Source organism: Strix aluco, chromosome 10 (genome assembly GCF_031877795.1).
Source record: "Strix aluco isolate bStrAlu1 chromosome 10, bStrAlu1.hap1, whole genome shotgun sequence".
Lineage (NCBI taxonomy): Eukaryota > Metazoa > Chordata > Aves > Strigiformes > Strigidae > Strix > Strix aluco.
This window is the reverse complement of record NC_133940.1, coordinates 4,120,410-4,147,053: the sequence shown is the minus strand read 5'-3', so window position 1 is coordinate 4,147,053 and position 26,644 is coordinate 4,120,410. Positions and strand designations below refer to the sequence as shown.

At 59.0% G+C, this 26,644-nt stretch overlaps 2 protein-coding genes across 3 annotated transcripts; one reads left to right on the top strand and one right to left on the bottom strand.

Moving 5' to 3' along the window:
• The first annotated feature begins 4,560 nt into the window (after nucleotides 1-4,560).
• Nucleotides 4,561-10,203, top strand: LOC141927714 (coiled-coil domain-containing protein 183-like). 2 transcript variants are annotated; one of them, XM_074834964.1, is made up of 13 exons: nucleotides 4,561-5,169; nucleotides 5,272-5,390; nucleotides 6,079-6,246; nucleotides 6,376-6,480; nucleotides 6,672-6,794; nucleotides 7,188-7,301; nucleotides 7,443-7,503; nucleotides 7,586-7,686; nucleotides 7,953-8,113; nucleotides 8,500-8,659; nucleotides 8,795-8,920; nucleotides 9,173-9,257; nucleotides 9,916-10,203. In XM_074834964.1, exons 1-13 carry the CDS (start codon nucleotides 5,049-5,051, stop codon nucleotides 10,023-10,025), a joined length of 1,554 nt encoding a protein of 517 aa, XP_074691065.1. In that variant the 5' UTR covers nucleotides 4,561-5,048; the 3' UTR covers nucleotides 10,026-10,203. The 2 variants fall into 2 exon arrangements, with proteins under 2 accessions (XP_074691065.1, XP_074691066.1); XM_074834965.1 differs by having other exon boundaries at nucleotides 4,615-4,679.
• A 10,197-nt stretch (nucleotides 10,204-20,400) lies between these two features.
• Nucleotides 20,401-24,676, bottom strand: LOC141927687 (uncharacterized). Its single transcript, XM_074834940.1, has 9 exons — nucleotides 24,480-24,676; nucleotides 23,999-24,253; nucleotides 23,137-23,293; nucleotides 22,544-22,594; nucleotides 21,978-22,137; nucleotides 21,841-21,884; nucleotides 21,647-21,712; nucleotides 20,906-20,985; nucleotides 20,401-20,641 (listed from the first exon to the last, which is right to left on the bottom strand). Exons 1-9 carry the CDS (start codon nucleotides 24,674-24,676, stop codon nucleotides 20,515-20,517), a joined length of 1,137 nt encoding a protein of 378 aa, XP_074691041.1. The 3' UTR covers nucleotides 20,401-20,514.
• Between the last annotated feature and the right edge of the window lie 1,968 nt (nucleotides 24,677-26,644).

Below are 26,644 nucleotides of genomic sequence, written 5' to 3'. Positions count from 1 at the left end.
CTGTGACACAGAGGTACCTCTCGGGCAAAGCCAAATACTAAGAGATTTTTTTTAATGAATGTTCATTTTCATTCTGATTTCATGCAGCCTGAACTGTTTTGTCGAATCCTGACTGTTCTCCCCAGCTGTCCATCACCCACTCTCATGTTTTGATGGCTCGTGTCACAGACAGCCTGGTAAAAAGATCTTGGTTATTTTCTCTTTCCTTTTTTTCCCTTTTGAGAAGTCTCATGAACTTTTTGCAGCTGTCCTGACTCTCCTCCCCTGTCCTCCCTGCAGCAGTGTGGCAGTTAGAGCTGCCCCCCCCCAGGAGGAGGTGTGCTCTGCTGGCTGTTAAAGAGTTGGCAGCGCTGTGCTCTGTGCTCATCTCCAAAGCTTCTCTGTTCCCCCTGGGCAGTGGATTTTAGTGTTCTGCCATTCCGAGTACAGTAACATCTGTACAGATACAAAACCTCTAGTTCATGGATTGGGTTCGTGAAGCCCTGATTCTTTTAATCTCCTTCGGAAGCTCTATTGCCCCACATTTTCTCTCTCCCCTCTTCTCTGTCAGACTGTTTCACAGCTGGCCTTCTTCCCCAGGCTTTGCCTCGTCCCCTGGTCAGACCCGAGTTGTTCAGTTCCTGCAGGCCCAGCGGCTGTTGGGGGATCTGAGCTGCTCAGAGACAGCAGGGCCTGATCTCTAAAGGAAGCAGATTTTGTGGTCTGACTCTGATCTTGCTGAAGCTGCTTTTGTCACCCTTTCAGAAACCAACGGAGGGCTGAATCAGAGCTGGCCGTTTGCCGAAGGTACCAAAGAATGGGGGGTTTAGAAGCCAATGCCTAATCCTGTGGACAACCTTAATGCTGTTTCTTTGATAACTTGTTGGAGGTATTTTATTGTGGGTTTTGTGTAAGGTGCTATAAAGCAATCCCATGCAGCTGGAAGCCAGAGGCAAGACTATTTATTTCAGGGCTTTGAAGATCTCTGCTCCCGGGACAGCTGTCTCGCTGCTGCAGTGGTTGGGTTTTATTTTGCTTTGGAAAAACTGAACAAACATTTTCGTTCCATTTCCTTTTCCCTGAGGTGGGGGAATTCCTGGAACTCTCCAGAAACAGTTAAGGGGTGTCTTCATCTTTTTTCCCTGAGCTGGGCTGAGTGCAGCTCCCAGAAGGCCGGGGTTTGGAAGGCTGGGAGCGCTGACCCGACCAGTCCAAGAGGACTCCTGACAGCAGGGCTGGGCTGCAGATGTGGCTGCAGGTACTGCGGGGAGATGCTGGGTGTGTGGGTGGGCTGACCTGGCTGGTTTGGTTGTTTTGAGGGTGCTGTAGTCTCTGCACCAGCTGCTAATAAGGTGTTTTCTGTCGGCAGGGCTGGTGGCCCATCGGTCTGTGTTCTCAGAGATGAGCCCACAGGAGTCCCTCGCTGGGGCTTGGCTGCAGAGAGCTCTGTGGTATCTTGACAGTGTTTGACATTTCCCAGACAATGCTTAAACCTGCCAGTTGACGCTGTTTAACACTCTCCTCTGTCAGAGCCTTCCAGCGGGGCCTATCAACTCTGGCCTTCCCTTCAAAGAACTGTTACCAAAAGCTGCTGTATCTTTGTCACTTGCCAGATGCCACCAATGAATCTCTACTTTTGTTGCTTTGTGCTTTTACATGTTGCCTTTAATTAGGATGTGTGCTCGTCTGTCCAGGGGCTGGTGGGCAGCTCTCTGGTGACCAAATCCCAGAGAAAAGAAGGGAGTTTACTGTATTACCTCTTGTACTTGAAGGAACAATCCTTTAGCCCAGGTGTCTTTGGACGTGTCTTTTGGGAGGGGGATACCAGGCCTCCAAATCCAGCAGTTTGTCAGTTTATTCTTTGTCCTGTTTGTGTTTTGCTTCTGGCCCTTAATCTGCAGCGGCAGATTGGGGCTGCGTGATGCACAGAGGTTCAGGGCAGGGTTACCTGTTCCTCCAGGACAGGATCTGCTGATTCAGCTCAGTATTTTAAGCAAGATGGAGGCGAATGAATCCTCCTTGTAGCAAGAGCTGGTAGCCAGGATGGATGAGGAGTTCATTCACAGTTACTGAAGCACTGAAGGAAATTAGATTTGTACATTTAAAATTGCTTTCTTAACCAGTGTTTAGCATCTTGGGGTCTCAAGGGTTAAAATACCCCTGGCACCTTGGATCAATCTATGGGGATATAAAAGTGCTCTGGATTAAGCAGGCAAATGAGTTAAACAGCACTTAGCTGATTCCCTGGCTGTGAACAATCCAGCCAACCCTGTGCTGAAGACATCTGGGGCTCGTCTGCTGTTCGCAGTGGAGGTTTCGGACCCTTTCTCAAAGATGTCACCGGTCTGTAAGTTATGGCTTTACTGACCAGAAGGTAGGAGGCACTTTGGGAGTGGCCCCTTGTGATGGAGACTGGAGACCTCTGCTCTTCTGTCCTGGACATCAGGCAGTGGCTTTCACAGTGGTCCCATCTCTCAGCTCAGCTCTGCTTTCTGTCATTAGGATACAGCTTTGATTTGCCAGGGCTGAGTGAACTGGGACATCCCCTACTGCAGATCTGCACGAGACATACCCCTCTAGCAAGGTACAGGACAACCTTACAAATACAGAAAGCTGAACCTCCCACTAATTACTCAACGGGAATGCAGCAGGCAGAGCTTTTTGTCTAGATTGCATCCGTGCTGCTGTTAGCTTCAGGAACCCAGTGCTTCCAGCCCTGCATCTTCCTCCCCGTTCTCCCCCATGCCCTGGGCAGATCTCTGTTTCAGGGTTGGCCATGCTGTTCCATGAGCTGTGCCCTCTAGGCATGGTTATCAAGTGTTAGGACAGACTTTGGGTGTTGCGCTGTGTTATTGCAGTGGTTGTGTCAGTCAGATGTGGACAAGTCCCAAGTGCAGATGTGTGGTGACAAGTGCCCGTTATTTGGCCCTGACTGCAGGAAGAACTGAACCCCTTCAGCCTTCTCAGTCTGGGTGGAGATGAGTGATGGAAAGCAGTTGCATACTTTCAAGGGATCAGTGAAAGGAGGATGCTTTGCTCTGCTCCCTCAAATAAAATGCTCTGCTGGCAAGCAGCAGCTCTGGGTTTGCCTTGATTTTTGCAGTGACTGCTTGTTGTGTTTAATCTGCTGCGCTGTTATAAGCAGTCTCCCTGCGAGCGAGAAACTTGTGAGTGGCTGAGCTGAGATTTCCAGGTTCCTGATCAGAGGAAAGGCTGTCCCAGCCACATTGGAGTTGGGTTCCTGATTGCATCCAGAAAGAAAAGATTATTCATCCAGTGGGGAAAAAAACCCAAACCGGAGCTGCTGTTTTATCGAGTGTTTGACATACCTTAGCTGAGCAGATCTTGGCCCTCAGTACGAGTTACAGCTCTGCTTTTCTGAGCCCATGAGCTGGGCTCACTTACAGCTGGCCTGACTCTCAGGAATGCTGCCTGCTTTCTGACTTTTCCTGCCCCGTGGGCCTTGGGGGCTTCAGGAACCCTTTTCCTCCTTTCCTTTTCATTATTTACCACATGCTCTATCAGGTTGTAATAGCACAGTTAAGCTTTGGCATGAGGAAATTATGTTCCTCTTGCCACTGGCCTGGCTGGAGCCTCAGTGCCAGTGGCGCATGGCCAGGTAGTCTGGGTCTGCATCTGTGCCCGCATGTTGGGGGTCATTCTGACCCAGCTCATTGAGGCTGAGTCATGAGAGGGTCAGAACTACCAGAACAACAGTGGGTTCGTGGTTTTTAACAGGGGTGTTGTTACACATCATCTGCTGTAAACAAGTGTGCGGAAGAGACCCAGGTGTGAAGCACGAGGCTTTGCTGGAAAAACAGCTTGTGTGGTTGTGTGTACGGAACTGTGCTTTGTGCCCCTTGAGAAGGTGAAGCACTGAGTCATTTCTGACTTGTCTTTGGCCTGTAATTTTGGGAAGTGAGGCTTTGGGTCTAGAGGGGTGTTCTGCAGGGCTCTTGGATATCTGTCTCGGTCTGTTTCCCTAACAGACTGGTTTACATTATCTTACAGCCAACGAAGATTGATTATGGTAGAAACCAGACAATTTCCTTTTGACTTTCATAATATATTCTTATGATAATCTCATGGCCTCTCATCTAATAGTTCTGAAAAGCTGGTTGATGTCTATCACTGGATGGGTTACAGACCAAAACTGTTCATTTGGGTGCTTGGAAGACTTGTGTGTAGCTCCCACTCTGGCAGAAGGCAGGTGGAGAAGGGGCAAACAGGCACTTTCCCACGCAGCTCTGCAGTTAGCACTGACTTCTGCTGGCTATGAGCTTGCACGTCGTCTTTGGCAACATGGTCTTCCTGGGAAGACTAAGCCAGGTGGGGAGTTGTTTCCTTGGTTTCTGTGTTCGGCACCTGCAGCACAACAGGGTGGCTGCAGGTTGAAGATCCTGAGTTACAGAAACTTAATCAAATCTGGTTTGCGAGCGTGGTGCTAGGAAGGCAGTTTCCTTCTAAAGTCTTTTTCTGCAAGTCAAACGTTCGGGATTTTCTCCGGCAGAGGGAGCTTGGTTTGGTTGATGAACACATGTACACGCTTGCATTTCCTGCCCTATTTGTAGTTCACAAGAGTGTACGGCGCGCATCAAAATAAACATCAGTGCTGGCAGCTGGTTTGCTCCTGCCTGTTTCAATCGGAGCGTAACTCCCTGCACCACCATTTCCTGACTGATGCGCTGACATTTCCAAAGGTGCGTATCTAGGGAGATGCCTCTGGGCATTTGAAACAAGCTGGCAGCTCCCAGGAGAGCGCCGCTGCTGTGTTTGGATACAGGCGTGCAGCTGTTTTCCCTGAAATCCTCCTCGCCCTGTTTCTGGTTGGGCTTGGGGGGCTCCCCCGGCTGGGCGGGTTGCAGCTGCCGTAGCCACGGTGATGGGAAGGAGAGCGGGGATCTCCCCTGCCCGCCCTGCCTTCGGCTGCTCCGGAGAGCTTGGTAACTGATTATGACTTCATAAATGATCATGACTGTTCCGTGCCCCGGCGACGGTAACCGGGCACAGGGAGCTCGGCTATACCTGTGGTCACAGCCCGGGCTGTCTCCAGTGCGCGAGGAGCTGCGATGGCTGCCACACACGCGGCGGGGCTGAAGGGCCGAGGCAGGAGCACCAGCTCCATGCAGGGCCGGAAGGCAAAGCTCAGCCAGCACGCCCAGGAGCTGCGCACCATCATCGCCTCGCAAGGTGCTGCCCCTTGGGTTTGGCGGGGACGGCCCAGGGCGGGCGGGGGGCTCTCGGTGCCCCCCTCGTCCTGCATGGTACCAACAGCACCTTCGTGTCCTCCAGAGCAAGAGAAGAAGGCTACCCTGCAGTTCTGCGAGGAAGAGCTCCACCGTAAGAGAGAGCTTCTCGCACACCTGCGTGAGGCGGTGAGGGACGTCCGTGCCCCGAGCGGCGTCCAGAAGGTACCGGCATGTCCCGCCTGCTGTGCCCCTGCCTGTGCTGGCCCTGCAGAGCCAGCTCCCCCACCGCTCCTCTCCAGGAGCAGGCAGCACCGGGCAGCCAGAGAATGTGACCGTCCCCAGGTGGGGAGCTCCCTGAGCAGATCCTTGGCCCCAGCACAGCTCCTGGCCGTCCCAGCCTGCATGTCCCCAGGGCTGCCCGGCTTCCTGCAGGCTCCAGCTGCGTCCCTGGGAGAGAGAAGCTGTCTCTGCCCTTCCCTGCCTGTCCCCAGGTTATGACCTGGCTGTAAGGCCGTGGGGACAAGGGGCGCTGGCCCCACGGAGCTGCCTTTCCCTGGGGCCCTCTTGCAGGGACAGGGCGGTGCCACCGCTCTCTGCCAGCAGCCACATCTGGGGCACCAATTGATGGATTTTATTGGTGCCCAGCCCCAGGTCTGCACTATGCAGAGCCCCTAAGCCCGACCCAGCGCTGCCCTCAGCACGTGCCCACCTCCGCCTTAGCCCAACCAGCCCCCTAGAGCAAAGCTCTCCCAGAGCCCGTCCTGCCAAGGGAGCGACGATATCCCGGAGCAACGTCTCGACATCTGTGGCTCTACCTCCGGGGCAGTTTTCCAGACAGGACCCTTCTCCTGCGAGAAGGTGCCCAGCGAGCCCTGCCTCCAGCCTGGCCAACGCTCCCATGTCCATCCAGGTGGCCCAGGAGAAGCTCCAGGCCGAAATCTATGCCCGGGTTAACACCTGCAACATGCTGCTGTACCAAGTAAGGCAGCGGAGCCGAGCCCGGGACGAGCTGCAGAGGCGGCTGCGGTGGCTGCAGGCTGTCGAGAAGCAGGACAAGCAGCACCAGGAGCAGCTGCAGGTACCCAGGGCCCCTTCCTGGGGTGGCAGCACCCATGGGGGGCCTTCATCCAAGCCCTGCACCCCCCGGGTGAGTTCCAGGCTCGGCACGTGGGGTCACCCCGTGTCCCCCCTCCCGTCTCTGCCCCAGGTGGTTCGCCAGCTGGAGAACAGCATCGAGAAGATGCTCATGAAAGTCCACGCTGGACAGAAGGTGACCGCCCTGTACCTGGAGGTGCGGGATGCCCTGAGAAAGGTGAGCTCCTCCTCACTGTGCCATCCTCCCACCTGCTCCCCCTGCCAAGGCAACAAGGTGTCCAAGGGGCTGCTCTGGTGGGATGCCCTGCTGCATCAGCCAGGTCCTCCTGCTCCCCTCCACCCCCTGTCACAGTGCAGGGGACCCCTGGGGCTCAGTGGGGTGAGGTGCTGTGACTCCCTGTGTCCCAGGAGCTGGCCCACCTGCCTCCGCACCTGGACCTCCTGTGTGGGACAGCCGAGCTGTACGATGGGGAGCTGGAAGACGTGGAGCTCATGGCTGCGGATGCCCTCAGAGCTGCTGCTGCAACCAAGGTGAGATGGTCCGGGGCACCTTGGGGCCCTTTCCCATACTCCAGAGCCCACAGACGGCACCATGTGCCCTGGCTGGGGAGTCTTCCTGCAACAGAGACTCAGCTGGGCTTGCCCACAGCACCCACATGCCTCCAGAGCTCCTCCTGGGTCTCACTCTTGGGCCAGACTGCCCTGGGGCTGGGGACAGCCTGCCTGAAGCACCAGCCACGGTGAAGGCAACGTGCACATCACGCTCCCATCCTCCAGCCCTCCTGGCCCACTCTCCTTCCCAGCCTGGTTAGGTGGTGTGGGGGGGTTGTCCTTTTTGACACTGGTCACCCCAGAAGCTCAGCTGGCTCCCAAAGGTCCATTCCGGCTTTGGCAGTCACTTCTCCCTTCTCTGATACGCTGCAGGAGGACCTGAAGAAGGTGCAAACCCAGCTGCGGGCGGACAGAGAGTTCAGGTACCGCTCCCAGGCTGCGCAGGAGGGGCACGTGGAGGAAGGCAGGGAAAGGCATCTGAGAGAGGTGAGCTGCGGGGACCCGGCACAGGCAGGGTTGTGGGCAGGTGACAGGCACCAGTGCCGAGCTCCCCGTGGGTGGGGGGCCTGCTGGGCCAGCTCCCCCAGGGTGCCAGCAGCTCGGGGGTGACACTGAACGTTCTTGCAGCAAGCCGGGCACAACCTCGCCACAGACTTCTCGAACCTGCACCTTCAGGACCCTCTTGCGGGTGAGTGCCTGGCGGGGTGCACGGGGATGGGACGTGGGCACAGCTGCAGGCAGCATTCCCTGACGCTTCCCTCCCACCCCAGGCACCCAACTGGAGGCCACCAAGTCCCAGATAGAGCACGAGGCCTGGGTCGCCACAAAGATGGAGAAGGCCAAGGCTGCGGTGCCATGCTCCCACCTCTGGGTAACGTAAAAACCCATCTCCGTTAAAACGCAGGGCTGCGCCAGCCCTGGGGAGCCGAGACCTTTGTGTCCTTGCGGGGTTCTCTGCTCTCCTCTGCCCCTGCAGCCCCCCAGACCCCCTCTTGTGCAGGCAGGGATGGAGCTGCTTTTCTCCATGCCATGAACCTGCAGCAGTCCGTGGTGCAGAAACCTCCCCGAGGCCACGGCCCGGCTCCTGTACCCTCCAGGAGTGCCACGGGCTGAGTCCTTGTGCTCTCCCCTGGCCAGGGCATGGCTGGCAGGTTCCTGGCACAGCAGAAGTCCTCGGCGGAGCTGGAGCAGTATCTCCAGCAGTGCAAGGAGAAGGAGCAGGCACTGAAGGACACGCTGAGGAAGCTGGAGCTGGAGCACGCTGAGCTGAAGTTTCGCCAGCCCCCCAACACCCACAGGTGCTGCTGGCCTTGGGACAGTCGTGCCAACTGGGCTACCACCCTTGGAGGAGGGACATGGGCATCCTGGGTGTCCCAACAGGGCGCCCCTTCCTCCGTCCCACTGCAGCCACCCACCCCTCCTGCTCTGGGAGGATTTCTGAGCAGAGTGCTCCCCCAGCGCTGGTCCTGGCAGAGCACCCAAAGCTCCCACTGTGGGTGGCAGCAGGAGGACCCTTGCTCCTTGCCTGGCATGGGGAGTGGGACCAGCAGCGTGGGGTTGGGTTGCAGGCAACATGTCTGCTCTGCAGGCGGTGCGGGGGGCGAGACGAGCAGTTTTGGCAACAGATGTGGGGTGTCTCTGCACCCCTATGCAGTTGTATGGATGTGAATGTGTTTGGCTGCAGGAAGCTGGAGGAGGAGCTGAGGAGAAAGTTGCAGCAGGAGGAGGCTCGGCGGGAGCAGATGCGAGCCCAGATGCTGAGGGACGAGGATCTGCTGTTCCAGATTGAAAATGCCACCAACAACCTTGTTGTCCTTCTGCGTGGCATCACCGTGCCCGGCCAGGTACCCGTGCGGTGCGGGGGTGACCACGGCTCCAGCCAGTGCTTGGGGGTGCAGCGTGGTGACGCTTGGTGCGGCCACTGTCACCCCAAGAGGCTCTTCTTCCCACCAAGGGGGTTGTTCTCTCTCTGATTCCAGGACTCTTCTGCCAAGGCCCAGGGGGTGCACGAGAAGCTCCAGCACTGTAGGCAGAGGCTGCAGTACCTGGTGCAGCGTGTGGACAGCCTGCCTCGCAACAGCCACAGCCTCGATGAGGACGACAAGGTGCGTGCGTGGGGGCTCCATCCCTGCGGTGGTCTTTGGGGACCCACACAGGGCTCTCCCAGGTGGCCATCCCAGCTGTCCTCCCAGCTGGGAGGATGGAGGTGGCCCCAGGGAAGAGCTGTGGAGCAGCTCAGCCCCAAGTGGCACTGGATGCTGTGGGGTGTCCCCCACAGGGGGACATGGAGGTGGAGCACCCCTGGGCTTGGAACACCCCCCTCCCCTTCAGCACTTAACCCAGAGTGTCTTTCACAGGCTTTTGTGAAGGTCAGAAACCTCCTGGAGAAGACGATGGCGGAGGATCCCCAGAACCTGAAGATTTCCTTGGAGGAGACAGAGAGTAAGAGAGCACAGCAGGGACACTTCCCCCAGCGACTGTCCCAGCCCCTGTCCATGGGGACTTCTGAGCGCCCCACTGTCCCAGCAGACCCCGATCCAGGAGTTGCCTCCAGACCTTGTCTCCAAGGCTTTGAGCACGGGGGGTGGCTTTAGGTGGGGATGTGGGAGAACGATGGCAACCGGTGGGGTGGTAAGCGCTGAGCCCCAGCAGAAACAAGGAGAGATGCTGCGGGGCAAGGAGGGGGCCCTCGTCTTCAAAGTCCCCTTCGCTGGCTGTGAAGAAGAACTAGTGCTTGGCTCTGCCTGGGGCCTCCTCTGATTAGATGCTCTTGGAGCAGACAAGGAGCTTTTGGCAGCTCACCGCCCTTTTATACCAAAGCGGAGGTGAACCCACCGCCCCACAGCACCAGACCTTCATGGGAAGCCCCAGCAGTGTTGGGGATGGACCCCAGCAGTGGCATCCCCAGGTCCTGCAGGTCACCCTGGGATGCTGGGCTGGAAGAGCCCGTCAGCAGTGCCTGTGCCCAAGGGCCTGGCACGGGGCTCTCTGGGATGCCACCAGCCCTCCAAAACGGGCCAGATCTCCCCGGGGACACGGGCACAGCGGAGGTGGCCCCGCAGACCCTCCCCAGCCTGCTCCTCTCTGCTCTCTCCTCCAGACCCCCCTGCTTTTGATGATCAAGACCACGACCTTGTCCTCACCCGGGAAGACATCAAGAAGCAGGGGCTGCGCCTGATAGAAACCAGCAAGAAACATGGCAAGAAGTAGCGGTTGCTCTACGCACAGGAGCTCTGGATGCCTCCGACCACTCCTTCTGCTTTGGATGCCCCCGACCACCCATTGTACCCTTTTTCTTAATACAGCAAGTGTTCTTAGGCTTAATACAGCAGGTCTTTGTCATTTCTCCCAAGCCTACAGTAGAGCTGGACCGGGAGCTCCTCGGTCACTTCTGTCAGCCAGAACGCAGCAGGGTCAACCCCTGAGGGGTGCTGAGCTGGGTTTGGAGGCAGCCCCATCCCCCTGCCCCTCGCCCGCCCAGCTGCTCTCCCCGCAGAGGTGGGGATGGGCTGGGCCGGGCTCAGCTTTCCCAGACAGAGCAGAGCTGGGGGCAGGCTGGCTTTCTCCCCCTTGGTCCTTCCTGGGACCTCTGCCCCCCCAGACAGCTCTAGGAGCCCCGTGGGCTGGTGTCTGCCCGAGGCAGCTCTGGGGAAACGTGGGGCAGGGGCTGAGGCCTGGACAGGTACTGGATCTCAGGGCGGGGGGGCGTCTTCGTGTGCGTGCGTGGGAGTGGAAGGGCAGAGCCTGCCTTGGAAAGGGAGAGCCGAAGCGGAGGTGAAGCCTCTCACCTGGGCTGTCTGACCTGGCGTGGACCCTTCGTGCCTCTTCCCTCCCCTGCTCCCTGTACACACATTGTGCGACTCGTCCCCCTGAAATCTGAGCGAGCGTCGGGGACAACCTCTGGGCTGCAGGGAGGTGCCTGGAGGGAAGGGCTGACCCAAGGTTCCCCAGGCCAGCAGAGGATGCTGCAGCAAGCCTTTGGCTCCAGGATGGGATCCCCAGCCCTGTCGATGGCTCACAGACACCCAACCATGGAGGCCGCAGCGTCTCCTCTGCAAAGGCAGAGAACCGGGGACGCTGCTGGTTCCCAAGTGCAGCCAACGCTGAGGGCTGCTGCCAGGGACCTGTGGTCCCAGCTGGAGGCCCCCGAGAGTGGCACCTCCTCCAGCTCCCCAGGGGCCATCAGCATCAGAGTGAGCTTTCCCTGCCCTTCCGACTTGGTCCCTGTGCTTCGTGCTGACACCACCACGGGGGCAAGGAACAGCTCTTTCTGCCAAGCCTCTCGGCAGACTGGCAGGTCACCCCAAATGTTCGTGGTGGGTTTTGTGTGACTGCAGGTGCGGGGATGACAACCCAAAGTTTGTAAACAAGAGTCCCGTGTTGGCGAGGGGGCGGCAGGTCACACCATGCGTCGTCCCCCCTGTTATAGACTATCTTGCCAAAATGATGCAAGTTAGGACAAATTAAATTTCAATTATTTATTTTAGCAAGCAGCAATAAGCAAAACAGCGCTGGGCGGCCGGGGAGTCCCTGCTCCACCAACGGCGCGCACTCACTTCCCGAGGGTCCGTCTTTTTTATATCCTCCGCCTTCCGTTATCGGGTCTCTCTGAGAGGTGTACCCTGCGTCTGCGTACTTTGCAGCTAGGGGGTCGCTCCATCCGGGTCTTCCTCACGTCACCAGCTCCTCGTATTTCCTGCTTTCCTGAGAGTGGCTCACAAAGCTTTTGTTTATATCTTACAGAATATAGACACTACCCCCCCTTTTTTTTTTTCCTTTTTTTTTTTTCTTCTTCTTCTCCCCTTTGTCTTTCTCCCCTTTGTCCTTCTTCCCTTTCTCCCTCTTTTCAGTCTTTTGCATAGTAGGAGTCCTTGCTTCAGCATTTCAACTTAGATAAGCACTTGCAGTCAGTTAGTCGTTACACAGTGTAATAGTTAAGATTAAGCTTAGACCTACATAATTTATGGAATAACATGTCACGAGCTCCCAGTATCTTCAATGGAATTTGATGAACAAACAGTTTACTGTCTATCACACCCCCCACCAGCGGTGCAGCCCCCATGTCCCCAAGGACACTCAGGTGAGGATCCAGGAGCGGGCAGCATCCGCCTGACGAGCTCCGCCTGTCTCCCGTAGGAACACGAGAGTACAGCCCGCCGGAGTGGGTCTGCTACCACCGCTACCACGGGCGTTCACAACAGTCTGGTCTCTGGCCATCCTGCTCTATGACATGGTCTGCGGGGACGTCCCCTTCGAGCAGGATGAGGACATCATCAGGGGACAGCTCTTCTTCCGCCAGCCGATCTCCCTCGGTGGGTCCCCGGCTTCGTGGCGGGCAGCAGGTTTGGGAGATGGCACCGGGTGCACGAGCATCCCTGCTCTTACGGCTGTGGAGGAGGGTGATCTCCCGTGGTTAGCTGGGGGAGGTGGCACATGAGGAGGGTGATCTCCCGGGGTTAGCGGGGGGAGGTGGCACGTGTCCTGCCATCCTGCTCTCCTCCAAAACAGCTCCTGGATCGGGAGGTTTGGGGGTAGCTCCGAGCACACCCAGCATGTTCTGGGCACTGCGGATGGTGGTGGAAGGTGGACAGGAGCCTTCTCTGACCGGCCGTGTCTGGTTTCTCTCCCCAGAGTGCCAGCATCTCATTGGGTCGTGTTTGTCCTCGCAGCCTTCAGACAGACCATATCTGGAGGACATTTTCAACCACTCCTGGCTGTGAGATACTCACCTGCCCTAGGAGATGGCAGAGACCCCACCTGGACAGTTTGGCCCGGGACCCTGGCACATAACAGCTCCAGGCATCTCCTGGCCATAAGAAGCAGAGAAGACCAGGCTTCCTCACCACCGTAGCACCGAGCAGGGATAATCGGGAACACGCACATCCTGTCCCGAAGCTGGGCTGGAGACTGATCTTCCAAGTGCTGGTGGCCACCATCCAACCCAGCTGTCCTGGGCTCCATCTGAATGACCCTGTGTCATTTGCTGGTCTTGCCAGTAATTTTTTTTTTTTTTTGGTTTTGGTTCTGTTATTGGTGGAGAGAGGAGACATTATTGCAAACCATCTGGTTTTGGTGGCTCCCAAACATCTCCCTGACCACCTGAATTCGGGATGGCGAGAGGATCAGAGACCTTATTGCAAGAGAATCTTCAACGGGGGAAAAACAGTGGCCGAATGGCTGCCGCCTCCGCTGTCACCGTGCTCGAGTGCCTTCAGCTGAGATCTGGGCTGTGCTGGAGGAAATACTTGAATTTCCCTACACTGCTGCTTTTCCAAGACTCGCCTGGGTATAGACTTCCTCTTCCCCTTTCAAAAAGAAAACGGGTCAGAAGACACCTGGGAGCCAAGCAGGCGATCCCTCACCTCCTGTGCCTCCACCTCGCCTGGATTTTCTGGGTTTCTTTGCTTCCCGGTGCCCTCACGAATGCACAAACAGTGCAAACCAACAGAGCTGTAAATGTGTTCAGTTATACAGGAGCGAAGTTTGATGTACAGTTGTTAATAGTGACAATGTTTTACCTTTTTTTCTTTTTTCCAGTTTTTGTTTCCAATTTATTTTCATGGATTTGTTTATTAAAGAGAGAGTTCTAGCCAGCAGGATAACTTATTTATTTATTTATAATTCCCGTGGGTTTCCAACCCACGCTTGCTCCCACAGCTGCTGCCCCCCCCGGTTTTCTGTTCGGGCCTTCCCTCCGTGTCTGCCCCGTGTCCATCCCCACCCGCAGTGTTTCTGGCTGGCGGGGTGCGGAGCGGCTGCCTGCTCCCCAGCTCTCTCTGTACAGAGTTCTGGTTGCTGTTGTTCCCTTGCCAGGTGTTTTGGTTTTCCCCGCGGGTGTCTTGTTTGGGGCTGGGGAGGGGGGAGCTGCTCTGGGCTGTCTGCGCTGTTTATATGTTTTAGCTGGCGGGTTTTTTCTTAATAGTTCATATTGTACAGGGAAATTCAGAAATCTTATATTTTTTTAATGCAGTTTTAAATAAAAACAAACCACTTGACGTGATGGAGACATCCCTTTACTGCGGGGCGGGATGAACGATGCTGCGAGCGTGCCGGGTACCGGTGGCCACACCGTGGCATGGCTACTGCGGGGCTACTGTGGGGACCGCCCGTTTGTCTCCAGCTGAGACTAACCCCAAAGGCTCGCTGAGCCACATCAGCCAGGACCAGCCAGCGACAGCCCCACAGGGAAGGCTGGACCCATCCCTCGGCGGGGTGTTTCCAGGGCTGACAGCTCCTGGCAGGTCTGGGAGGGATCGAAGGGCTGTGGAGCCCTTTGCATTTCCGTTCACCCGCAGGCTGGTGCAGAGCGTGTGCTGGCGACGGCGAGGGAACAACCATCAAAGCGACCTTGTGAAAGGCCGGGTGTTGTCAGCCACATTAATTTTCAGTCAGGCAGATCCTGTTGCTCTGGCGCTGTTGGCGCGGAGCGAGTGTTGGGTGCCGGGGGTGAAGAAAGCCACCGGCGGGCTGTGCCCACCTCCAGCTCGGCTGCGGCAAACACGGAGCGAGAGGAAGTTGATCTTGGGATTACGAGAAGTCGGTCGCTGTCAGTCAGCGGCGGTAACGCTTTGCTCGAGCTTTTACCCTCCAACCTGTCAAACCCCACTTCCCAGCTCTGCGGTGCTCTGGGGGGTGTTGGTTTTGTTTTTTGTTTCCACCTGGGATTTTTTTTTTTTAATTAGTGTGCTGAATTTTGAAGCCCTGTTCCTGCTTGACCTCATGGCGCACCTGCTGCGCTGCGCACGCAGGGCTGTGTCTGCCCCAAGGAAGGGGCACGTTTCCCCTTCTGCAGGTTAATTTGCAAGTCCCCAGATCTCAGACAACAGGACCATCCTTTCCTTTTCTTGCCTCAGGGCTTTATTGCTTAAAACCCACCCCCCCCGTGCCCAGGCAGCAGTGCCTCTCCCTGGCTCACCCCGGGCTTGCCAGCACCGCTGTCTGAGCCGGGGGGCTGCTGTGCGAGGGAATGGGGGGTCCTGGAGCTACGTCCCAGCCTCGTGGGGTCCTGGAGCCACGTCCCAGCCTCGTGGGGTGACCTGGTGTGCTGTGTCACTGCTGTGCCTCCGTCTTCAGCAGAAAGCCTTAACTCTGTTTCTTTGTTTTGCTTTTTTGTTTTGTTTTTTTTTTAAACTCAGCTGCATCTTTCATCTCCTCAGGGCTGCTACAAGCAGGAAGTGCAGCTCCACACGCCTTCAAAGGCCTGTTTTGAGACGTGGTTTGTATTCAACCTCCTCTCTCACTCACTTTTCCCCCCGGACCATCCGGGAAGCTGCTCTTACACAAAGCAAACCTCCCTGCCACGCTGCCTGCTACCACGAGGAGCCTGAGCCCCTTGGGTGGCCGCTGTCCCCCTCGGCACCACCGAAATGCTCTGGCGGCTGCCCCGGCTGCGGGCTGAGCTCAGCCCCCCACCGCCCGTAAACGCTGGCTGACTGCTGCGGTGTTCCTTAGAAAACTCGCCACAGAAAGGCTGAGCAGGTCGGGCGCGGGGCTGGGGCACTGGTAGTCACTTTGTTTCCACCTGTTGCTGATGGTTTTGTCCCTGCCAGGCTTGTGCTGCAGGAGGGGAACGGTGCCATCGTGTCCCCCGGCAAGATCCCGCTGCCCGGGTACCGTTTTGTCCTGCCAGGGTGACGGGGTGTATCCAAGGTTTGGCTGTTGGGAAAGGATCGGTGCGTGTTTGATCCCCGTGCACCCGCCTTCCTGTGCAGTAACGCCTTCACGGGGCTGAGAGCCACCAGAGTCATGTCCCAGACCTCTGCCACGGGGACAGGACCACGGTAGGTGTGACGGGAGACCTGAAGATGGGCAGCCGATGCCCGTTGCTCCCCTCCACATCATGGCATTGTGGCACAGGGGCTGGGGGAAAGGAAAAGGCCTTTTCACCCCTCATTTCTCCTCGACAGGGAGATGTTCGCTGCCCTTTGGGGCTGTCAGCTGTGATAGGAGAGGATGAAGAGGCAGGAGTTTTCCAGCAGGAAGTGATTTGGAGCCAGCATCGCACTCCCACCTCTATTTCACAACTTTTTATTGCTCCCCGCTGTCAGCAGGGGAAGGACCCACATTTCAGAAAGCAGAAAAAAACGATGAAGCAGGAGCAGGATGAGATTTCAGACTGTTGGACCTCCCGTTCTGGGAGCACCAGAGTCCCATGGATGGCTGAGGACTCGCAAAGGGCCAGCACTCATCACACCTGTGGCTTCCTGTACCCATCCATCCCCAGCAAAGGTGCTTGGTGATGCAGAGAGGCTGCCAGGGCAGCCTGCAGTCACAGCGACAGCGAGGGTTGTGTTTTGCACATCCCTGTCTGGGAATGAGAGATGAGCAACAGCCAAACCCCTGCCACGGCTGGAACAACGCAGATGAGCACCGAGGAGAAAAACCCCCTGGGGAGCGGGGGCCGGGCTCGCCGCAGGGACCCCCAGAGCTGGAGACTCAGAGGTGGCATCTCACCCCACGTCCTGCCGCAAGGAGAGCATCCAGCTGCCCCCGAGGCGGCGTCTGAAACCCTTTGGCCCTTCTCAGCACAGTGAGGCACAGGAGCTATTTTAAACACCTGCCTTAGGATGGGGTGAATTATCAGCAAACCAGGTGTCCCACGGCTCCGCCCCCCAGTAATGAATCCCAGTGGAAGTCGGTCTCCAAAGGCTTTTTGCCGACGGCCTGTGTGGCAACAGCACCACCTCCACAGGGCAGGTGGGGAAACTGAGGCATGGAGCCCCAACCTGCTGGAGATCTTTTGCAGTGGAGCTTGGGCTCACCTGCCTTTCCCTGCCCTAGCCCTCCTTAGGCTGGGACCAGCCGCAGAGGAGCTCCCAGCCTTAAACCCCTGATGGCCCCACATCCCCCAGGCAGGGGATTTAGTGCTCCAGGAGTCGAGACTAAAGCCCTGCACCGCCCTCAGCATGAACCCGGGGTGAAACCTGTCCCTTCCCAGCCCTCCTCTGAAAAACAAACCCCGTGCTGTGACAGTGGGGGCGGCCAGGTGCTGGTGTCAGGCACCTGTAGCCCCGCTCCAGACCAGAGTCTCATGTGTTGGGGTTTACACCGACCTTCCTGAGAGTGGGATCTGCGCTAACCCTGCCTGCGTGACACGTCGAAACTGCATCACTCGGCCTGAGAGGTGGTGGGGGTTTTAGTGAGGAAAAAACCACTTTATTCACTGTAAAACAGACAAACAAACAAACAACAACTGCAAAACCTTTCCAGCGTGTAAAGTTGAGTCAAATTTAGCAGCTTCAGCTAAGGAAACATATTTTTTAAAGGAATAATCAATGTGATTCTTTCATCCTTTTCCAAGCTTTTGGTCCCCTTTCTCCAGGGTAATATTTGTGTGTCCTTAATCACTGTGTTTATTACAGTTAGGAGGGGGTTAAGCAACCCAAACATGGAACAGCTGCTCCTGTTTCACATTGAAGCAGCTGCTGCAGTGACCCTGCAGTGACACCCTGGCACGCGTGTGCATCTCAACGGCTGCAGGGACGGAGATCTCACCCCGCTGCAGAAGCTGTGAGAAAAACAGAGCAGCAAAATGTCATTTCAGGTCAACCCCTGCCAAAAGTCTTCCTCTTGCCCCAGCTCCCCGAAACGTGCAGGCAGGGCCGGGCCCCCGGCACACGCGCGTGGCCTCGTAAGCCATCAGCACCCACCCCAAAGGAAACCGTCCCCGTGCTGCCACCCGCGCGGCACGGGTGTGCCACGACAGCCGTGATCTCGGTGCCAGGCTACTACTCGTAGTAATCACTCGCTGTAGCGTCCCTATGTGTGCACATGGGTGTGTGTAGATCCCCCCAAACACATAAATTTGGCTCAGTTGGGCCCAGGTTGGCTCCTGCCGTCACCAGCTGAGACCTGACGGCAATCGAAGCACAGCTGAGGATGCCGAGGACTTGGATTTCAGCCCTTTTCCCCCATCCTCTGGGGGGGGTTTCTCTCCTTTTGGGGAGGGCAGCAGGATGAGGGCAGCGTGGAGACAATGAGCCCCCTTCCCTTGCCAGTGTGGAGGGGTCACTCTCCTGCTGCTCTAGCAGGGTGTTTCCAAACAAAGTCTTCAATAAAGCCAATAAATGAAGCACGAGAAGATGGAGTGTGACTGGCCATGACTCCAGGACAGACGGACAGACTCTCTGGCGTGCTCAGCCTCCCGCTGACACTGAGGGCTCCCGCTCTGATGCAGGATGATTCTATCTCTCAAAGTCTGCAGCTGTGTTACGGGATAAAGTGATTTGCAATAACCCTGTTTGTCACACCTTGCAGCCCACAGGTTTTTAACTCTGGTGGAAGGAACAGTGTTTCCACCCAGGATGAACCAGCACCTTTCTGGAAACTTTGCTAGTCCAACACTGCACCCCTGACCAGGAGGGCAGTGATCTCCCTGCAGCTGGGTACCTTGAAATGCTCTATTGTGTGTCAGTTCTTAAGTTTCTCTTCTCTGCTTCAGCTTTGACATGGGAAAAGGAACTGACTCTTCTCTCTCAGTTTTCATTCTCATTCAAAATCAAAAGCTGTCAGAGATCCCGGGCTCGTTGCCACGGTCTTGGGCTCACTCTGCCCCCTGAAATATCTCCCTGTACCCCGAGAGCAGCCGATGGTGAAGGAAGGAGCAGGAACAGGTTGGGTCAGGGCAAAGCACCCAGGTGCCAGGCCAGGCCCTGTGGTGAGGCGCCAGCAACAAGCCTGTGCTGCCCTTTGCTGTCAGCCCTGTCCACCCAAAACAGGCTGGTTTTGCAGAAATGCACCTGCTTTTTAATTTTTCATCCCTTTTTTGAGTGCTTCCAATCCTCCTGTGTCCTGAAAGGCTCTCCAAGCCTCTCCCTGAATGCTTGGCAGGAGCCATGATCCTGCCAAGCCGGGACCTGACCCTGAGGGGATGGCAAGAGCCACCCTGGCCAGGAGGCTGAGCTGGGGGGGGTAATTATCCCTTTTCCGATGACCCCCCCCACCTGCGACACCCCAAGGGACAGCCAGCTCCCCTCCTGCCATTGCCCTGCCCTTTGCAAACAGGGGAAGCTGAGGCATCTCCTCAGGACCTGACTCCTGTGGGGCAAGGCCCTGCCGGTGGCCTGACCGTGTGAGGCGGGTGCTAATTCAGCAGGGCCATCGCACATTTCCCTCAGGAGCAGGACGTCCCCATGTCCCCACAGCCCAGGGACACTGGTGACAGCAGACCCTGTCCCTCTCTGCCCACACCCGGCACCATTAAGGCCCAGTGGCTGCTGGCCACCCCTGTGGTGAGGTTTCTCCTCAGGGCACGAGAGGGATGGCAGCACCCTGCTGGCTGGCAGGGTCCCAGTCCCATGTCACCTGGGAAGTTTGGGGGGGGTTCTGACATCTGTGGGGTTTTTTTCCCAGTTTATCCCCATTTATTCAGGAAGTGACTGCTTGTGCCTCATGGTATGTCCAGCAGAGACATCACATCACAGAAGTGGTCAACTGGGCTGGGCCACAACCCTTCAACTGGCTTGAGAAGTCTGTGATGATTGTGAAACCAGTCAGTGCCCCAAGCCCAGAGCCGGCTGCCAGCGGGGAAAACACCTTCCAGCTCATCAGCCTGTACAGAGCATGGGGTGACACATGGCCAGGGACTGACTGTAGGACATGGTGGCCAGCGGGTAACACTCGCAGACTGCACGAGATCCAAGGAAATGGAGCTGAGCCGTGCAGTCCTGAGCAGAGGTGGTCCGTCCCCCGTCAGGAAGCTGGCCAGCAGCCCGGGCGGGTTGATGGAAGCACAGCACATCTCCGAGCTGCTCAAATCCACCAGAAATACATCGGGCTGTGGCGACGCTGGTGTCACCACCAGCACAGTGACGCTGTTCCCAAGCACAGCCCCTGCACAGACACTGAGAGAGAGGAGGAAGAGGCACCTGGAATCAGGCGCTTTCCCAACCCCAGCAGCAGAAGCTCTCCTGGTGACGTGTTTTTCCCATTCCCCTTTCTCCATCAGTGTCCTTGGTCTGTCTTGTCCCCTCCTGTCAGAAAGGGCACCTCTGAGAGAGGGAATATTTGTGACAGAAAGCGTTACCAGAGGGAAAGCAGTGTTTGCATACACCAGGCTGTATTGGGTACCCTGAACAAGAGGCCTTACTCAGAGTTGCTTAAATTTTATGTGCTTGCTACCCCTGGGAGAGAATGTATTGTTTACCGGGAACCATCGGCCACAAAACTGCTTCTCATGGCCCCCTGCAGGCCCCACAAAGGCTTCTCATCACCCCCAAGGACACAGGGGACATTTATTGTCCATGCAGGTGTTTCTCATCAAATACAAGGACAGATTGGACACATCAGACAGGTCAGGCTGTCCTTCAAACAGTCAGCAAGGAACTTCTAGTAAGGAGCTACCGTCCTTGGAGAGGAGAAACACCCTGGAACATGGAAGCTCATTAAAATTGTTTTACTTAAATCAGTTTAAGAACCTGCCCAGACACAGACCCTCACCCTTTGAACTGGCGCAGACAATTAAAACCCCACTGTCACTTTAAATCAGAGCGAGCACGTCACTCCCCACTGAGGGGTACAAGCGATAAGTAATTAACCAATACTCACTGCAGTAAAGGTGTAACCATGTAGTCTGGGGTGTATGAACACTCCGAAGTTCTTTTGTGCCGAGTGCTTGACCTGCGGACTCTTCCCCTGCGCGGGATAAAGCAGTATCTCCTCTCCAAACTCACCTTGGTCTCCAGAGTCTTTATTTCAGGTGTCACACTCCCGTGCAGGGCTCCACACTCAGTGCGAGAAGAGCAGCGGGGTCTTGGCGAGGCTGCTCCTCGGAGCGCGCCTTTCCCCCGAGCAGAGGAGTCGCCCCAGGGAGGTCCCTGTCCCCGCCTCTGGAATAAAGAGGGAACAGCCTGTGCTCAGGCTTCAGCAGCACGGCCGCTGCGCCTCAAGTTATTCCCAGGACGCTCTGCACAGGCGGGAAAGGTTTCTCCGTTTGCTGTCGGCGGGAGAAAGGCACCTCAGTGAGGGAGAGATTTAAATCTCAGCCCACGGCCGAGGAGAGGGAGCAGCACCAGCACCCCCAGCTGTGTGTCTGGCCAGGCAGGAGCTCCCGGCACTCCCTGAGTTGCTGCGGGGGGTGTCCAGCTCCTTACCGCGTCCCGGGATGGGCCCTGCAGGAACGGCACGGACAGAGCAGCGGCAGGACAAACGGACAGCTCGGAGGGGTCCAAATCTGGAAATGCGGAAACTTCAGATTCCAGACATTTTTAATTCAACATCCTGGCATTTCAAAATACAGCACTTTCAAATTCAGACTGCCGACATTCCAAAACCCGGACAGCTCAGATTTAGAATTCAGAAAATTCAAATCTAAAGTTCAGAGATTTCCAAATTTTGAAAGTCAGAAATTTCAGATTTCAGAAATGTCCAATTCAAGATGCGGACATTTCAAAATTTGTCATTTTCAAATTCAAGATTCCAACATTCCATAACCCAGACATTTCAAATTTGGAATTTGGAAAATTCAAATCTAAAGTTCTGAGGTTTCCAAATTTCCAAATTCAGAAATTTCAAATGTGTCCTGGCACCCCCACACCCCCCAGACTCCCCCAGGACCCCCAGACCCTCCAGACCCCTCCACAACCCCCCCAGAACCCCCAGACCCCCCCTAGGACCCCTCCTGGCACCCCTAGAACACTCCCAGGATCCCTAGAGCCCCCCCAGACCCCTGCCATCACCCCCAGACCCCTCCAGGACCACCCCCAGCACCCCCAGGACACCCCCAGCACCCCCTGAGGATTCCCAGAGACCCCCAGACCCCCCGTGGTACCCCAAGACCCCCCCCCAGAACCCCCTGGCACCTCCAGACCCCCCCAGGCCCCGCCCCAGCTCACCCTGACCAGGGCGACCATGCACTGCCCCTCCTCCCGCAGCTGCTCCTGCCGCCGCCCCTCGGCCTCCTGAGAAGGGGTGAGGGCGAGGGGGGGGTCAGTCGCCCCCCCAAAGGCCGGGGGGTGTTGGGGGGATGCAGGGGGGTTCGGGGGGGCAGGGAACCCCCCCAGAGCGGTGACAGACATCACAGACGCACCCCGAGCCCTGGTTGCAGAAGGTGCAGTGGGGTCACTACCAGCTCTGCAGTAAAAAAGAGGTGGGGGGGTCAGGGCTTGGGGTCACCCCCAAAACTCGGGGACCCCTCCCGGAAGGGCGGGGACCCCCCAAACTGACCTGGGGGCTGGGGGGGCCATTGGCGAGGGGGGGAGCAGTCGCAGACCCCGCAGAGGATGCTGGGGCCGGGGTTCAGGAAGGTGCGGGAGGCGCAGGCACAGCCCCCACCTCGCTGCTGGTGTTGGGGGGCAGCTCCAGAGTCGGGGGGGCCCCTATAGCGCTGGAGAGGAAGAAAAGAGGGTGAGGGACCCTATAGATCCCCGTAATCCCCCATAGGGGATCGGGGGGGTTGGGGGGGCTGTACCCTGGGGTCCCCCCATGGGGCTGGCTGGGGGGTCCGCCTGGAGGAGGTAGGGGGTGGGGGGACACTCTCAGGATCTATAGGGGCTCTATAGGGGCCCTACAGACCCACATGTGACCCCAGGAGCCCCCCCCAGGCCCTCCAGCCCCTCTACAGACCCTCCAGCCCCTAGGGACCCCCCAGCACCCCCTATGGCCCCCCCAACCCTACAGATGCCCCATAGAGCACTCACAGCCCCTACAGAGCCCCCCTATAGCACCCCCAGCCCCTACAGAGCCCCTCTACAGCCCCCCCAGCCCCTATAGAGCCCCCCCCAGCCCCGTACCTGTGGGCCTTCCCCATCTGTTATTGGCAGCGAATCAGCCACCAGCAGCCCCTGGGGGCAGGAAGAGGAGCCGCTCCCAGTTCACAGCAGTACAGACCAGTATGAACCAGTGACACCCCCACTCCGCCCCTCCCTGTACATCCCTGGGCACCCCCAGTATAGCTCAGTGCCCCACCCACCCCTCCCAGTGCAGCCCAACCTCCTCCCAGTCCCTCCCAGTATAGCTGTGTGCTCTCCCCAGTCCCTCCCAGTTCCCCCCAGTCCCTCCCAGTCCCCGCTCACTTCAGCCCCCCCACCAGGATGTCAGTGAAGAACTGGGGTTTCGGTGCTGGTTCTTGGGGGGAGGGCAGGGGGAGAGTCAGAGTCCTCCCAGTGCATCCCAGTACATCAAAGTGTCCCTCAGTACGTCCCACTGCCCCTCCCAGTACTCCCCAGTATGGCCCAGTGCCCTGCAGTATGTCCCAGTAACCCTCTCAGTTAGCAAAATACTGGGATGCTAGAGAGGGAAATTGGGGTTCTGTGGGGTATATATTGGGGTGATACGGGAGGATTGGGGTCCTTGAGGTTTTGGGGTCCTGCGGGTTTTGGGGTACCTGCACGGCGTCGACGGTGCCGCAGCAGACGGGGTTCCCGAAGTGGACGGTGTGGCAGTGCCGGGGGGGCCGGGCTGCAGCAGGTTCCAGCCGTACTTCTCCAGGGTGCTGAGCGCCGTCCGCAGCCCCCCCAAACCCTGTGGCTGCCCCCCGGCACCTGGGGGGGGACAGGGAGGGTCGGGGGAGCCCCCAAACCCCCACCGCACCCCCACATCCCCCCACTCCCCCTCCCACCGCCCCCCACACCTCATTCCCCTGTATTTTGAGTGCCCCCCTCCATTTTGGGTGCCCCCTCGTAATTTTGGGTGTCCCCCTCCTGCATTTTGGGCCCCCCCTCCACCACACCAGGCACAGGCTGTCACACAGCAGCTGGGCCCCGTCCAGGTGCTGACACTTGTCTCGAGGGGGCCGGGGGACCCCCAAAATCGGGCTCAGCTCAGCCAGCGTCGCCTCCCCGGGGTCCTGGGTCAGAGCCACCTCCAGTGCCACACGCAGCGCCCCGAGATTGGGCGGGGGGGCCCCTCGCTGCCCCCCAGGGTTCGGGGGGACCCCCCCTGGGTCGGGGCGTGCCCCCTCGGAGCGGTCCGCGATGGGGGGGCACCCCTGGGAGGACCCCGTGGTGTGGGGGGAGCCCTCAGGATCTCGGGGGGCCCCTCAGAGGCCTCCGGGATGGGGGGGCCCCCCCGGGGTGTGTGTGGAGCCCCCTCCGCCGGGACGGGGGCACTGGGCTCGGCCTCTTCCACCATCACCTGAGGGGTGAGAAACGGGGAGGAAAAGGGAAATTTGGGGGGGGGGGGGGGGTGATGGCGAAAATAACGAGTTAACGGAGCAGCGGTGACTCTAATGGGGGCGCACCCCTCACCTGGGGTCCCCGAGGGGTCCTGTCCCCCAAAACGCCCCTGGTGGGGGGGATCCCAGTGGGGGGGGGGTGTGTCCCTCTCCCCACCCTGTCAGGGGGGTCCCGTCCCCTGTTCCCAAGTGCCCTGTCAGGGGGGACCCCGGGAGGGGGGGGAACGGGGGTGCGTGAGGGTCCGGGGGTACCAGGGAGAACTCGGGGACCCCCGTCCCCAGCGCGGGGGGTGCCGCGGGGAGGGGGTGCCCAGCGGGAAGCCCCTGCCTACCTCAGGGGCTGGCGGGGAGGAAGGCGGGGAGAGGAGGGGGGAGAGGAGGGGGGAGAGGAGGGGGGAGAGGAGGGGGGAGAGGAGGGGGGAGAGGAGGAGGCAGCGGCGGCAGCGCCCGCCCCGACCGGCGCCGCCTCCACAACGACAGCGGCGGCGGCTGCTGAGGGGAGGAAAGAGCCTTCCCGCCCTGCCGCCGCCCGCCCCCGAACGGGCTGCCCTCACCCGCCATGGCGGCCGCGGCGTCGCTCCGCACCCCCCTCCGCCTCCTGCGCATGCACCCCGATGGCCCCGCCCCTGCCCTGGCAATGCCCACACTCCCCATGGAGGACGCGGCGTCGCCGGACCCGCCCCTTCGCGCCTGCGCGGAGCCGCCTCCCTTTAGTCTCGCCCCTTCTCCCCGCTCCCCTCAGGGCCACCATGATGGCGGCGGCGGCCCCGCGGCTCTGGCCGCTCCTCCGGGCCCTGCGGGCTCAGGTGAGGCGGGAAGGCGGGTAGGGGGGGACCTGGGGTGGGGGGGCGGACCTCGGGGGTGGCGTCACGCCCGCGTCGCGGCCTCACCCCCGCGTCGCGGCCTCACCCCGCCCGGGGGGTGTGAACACGGCGGCTCGGGGGGGGGGGTTGGGGTCCTCCCTCCCCTCTTCCCTTCCTCCTCTCTTCCCTTCCTCCTTGTCGCCGTCCCCTTCCCCGTCCTTCCCGGGGGGCACCGGGGGCCGGGATGTCCCGGCGAGCGCCCCGAATGCGGGTCGCGCGGATTCAGCCCCCCCGCAGGCCCGGCGCTGGCGGAGCCGCTGGAGGCGGGGGGGTGCGGGCAGGCGGGCGGCCTCGCACTGCTCACGCACCAGCGGTGGCAGCGGGGCCAGGCGGGGTCCAGCGTCCCTGGGGGGCGACGGGGGGGTCAGGGGCAGCCCCCAGGGAGCCCCCCCACACCTGCCCCGAGGCAGCCCCCACAAATCCCCACCACATGAACCCCCACAGGGACGTTTCACGGACCCACAGAGACCGCCCTGGCCCCACAGAGACACCCCGATCCCATAGATCCCCCCTCAGCCCCACAGAGATCTCCCCCAACCCCAGAGACCTCAGCCACCCAGAGAACACCCCAGCCCCACAGACTCCCACAGAGACCCCCTCCAACTCCCCAGATCCCCCCTCAGCCCCACAGAGCGCCCCCCCGCTCACCAACAGCCATGGCCCCCACCAGGGCAGCCCCACGTGGAGGTGCAGGAACCGGAGGAAGTTTTGCACCAGCCCCGCGGGGGTGTAGGCCCCCAGCCCCAAATGCTCCAGCCGCTCCTCCCCCTCCACACCCACGGCGGGGAGGGGGAGGGGGAACCGAACCCACAGCAGGGGGTTCAGACTCACGGTGGGCTCTGTTCACCCCACGGTGGCTATGGGGGGTGGGGAGGCTGCCTGGGAGGGGGAGGAGAATGGGAGTTATTAGGGGGGGTCTGACCCACAGCCCCCCCGAACCCCCACCCTGCCCCGTGGTGCCCCCCAGAACCCCCAATCTGCCCCCCAGAGCCCCCAATGTGCCCTCCCAAAATCCCTGTCCTGCCCCATGGCCCCCCCAGAGCCTCCAATCTACCCCCCAGCCCCCCCAATCTGCCCCCCCCCTCCCCGAACCCTCCATCCCCCCTCACCTGGGCACTGGCGGTGGCGAGGGTTCAGGGCGTGGGGCCCAGCCCCAGGGGGGGTCTCCAGGCCCAAAGGGGCCCCCGCAGCGTCGGGGGGGTGGGGGGCGGGGGGGGGCATGTGATGTCACATCACATCACATCATCGCCTCCCACCCCAGGGGCAAAGCCCTCCCTCCGCAGAGCCCCAGCACGGCCATGACGTCACCACGGAGGGCAACACTCACAAGGGAGAAGTGGCGGAGGAGCGTGACGCCACTGCCGGCCATGATGTCATGATATACTTTAAAAAAAAAAAAAAACCACCACAGGAAATGACCCCTACTAGGTCCTGCCCCTCCTCGTCACTGCCTCTACCTGGCTTGTCCTTGAGGTATGGTGGGACGGGGCGGTTTGGGCAGGACCTACAGGAATGTTTAGAAATGGAGAATACGGAGGGTTTTGGTAGGACCTACAGGAATATGGAAAGTTTGGCTATGGGGGGGGTGGGTAGGACCTACATGAATGTGTAGAGATGGGGAGTATAGGGGAGTTTTGGTAGGACCTACAGGAATGTGTGGGGTTGGGGCAGACAGAGGGGTTTGGGTAGGACCTACAGAAATGCAGGTGGCACCAGTGCAGTGAAGGTAGAACCCAGCTCTTGGGGTCACCACCCCTGAGAGCCCTGTGCAGCCCAGGGACACGGAGGCTGCTGCAGGCACAGAGAGCAGGAGATGGGCTGGGGCAGCTCTTGGGCTGCGTGGGAGGGGCGGTCGC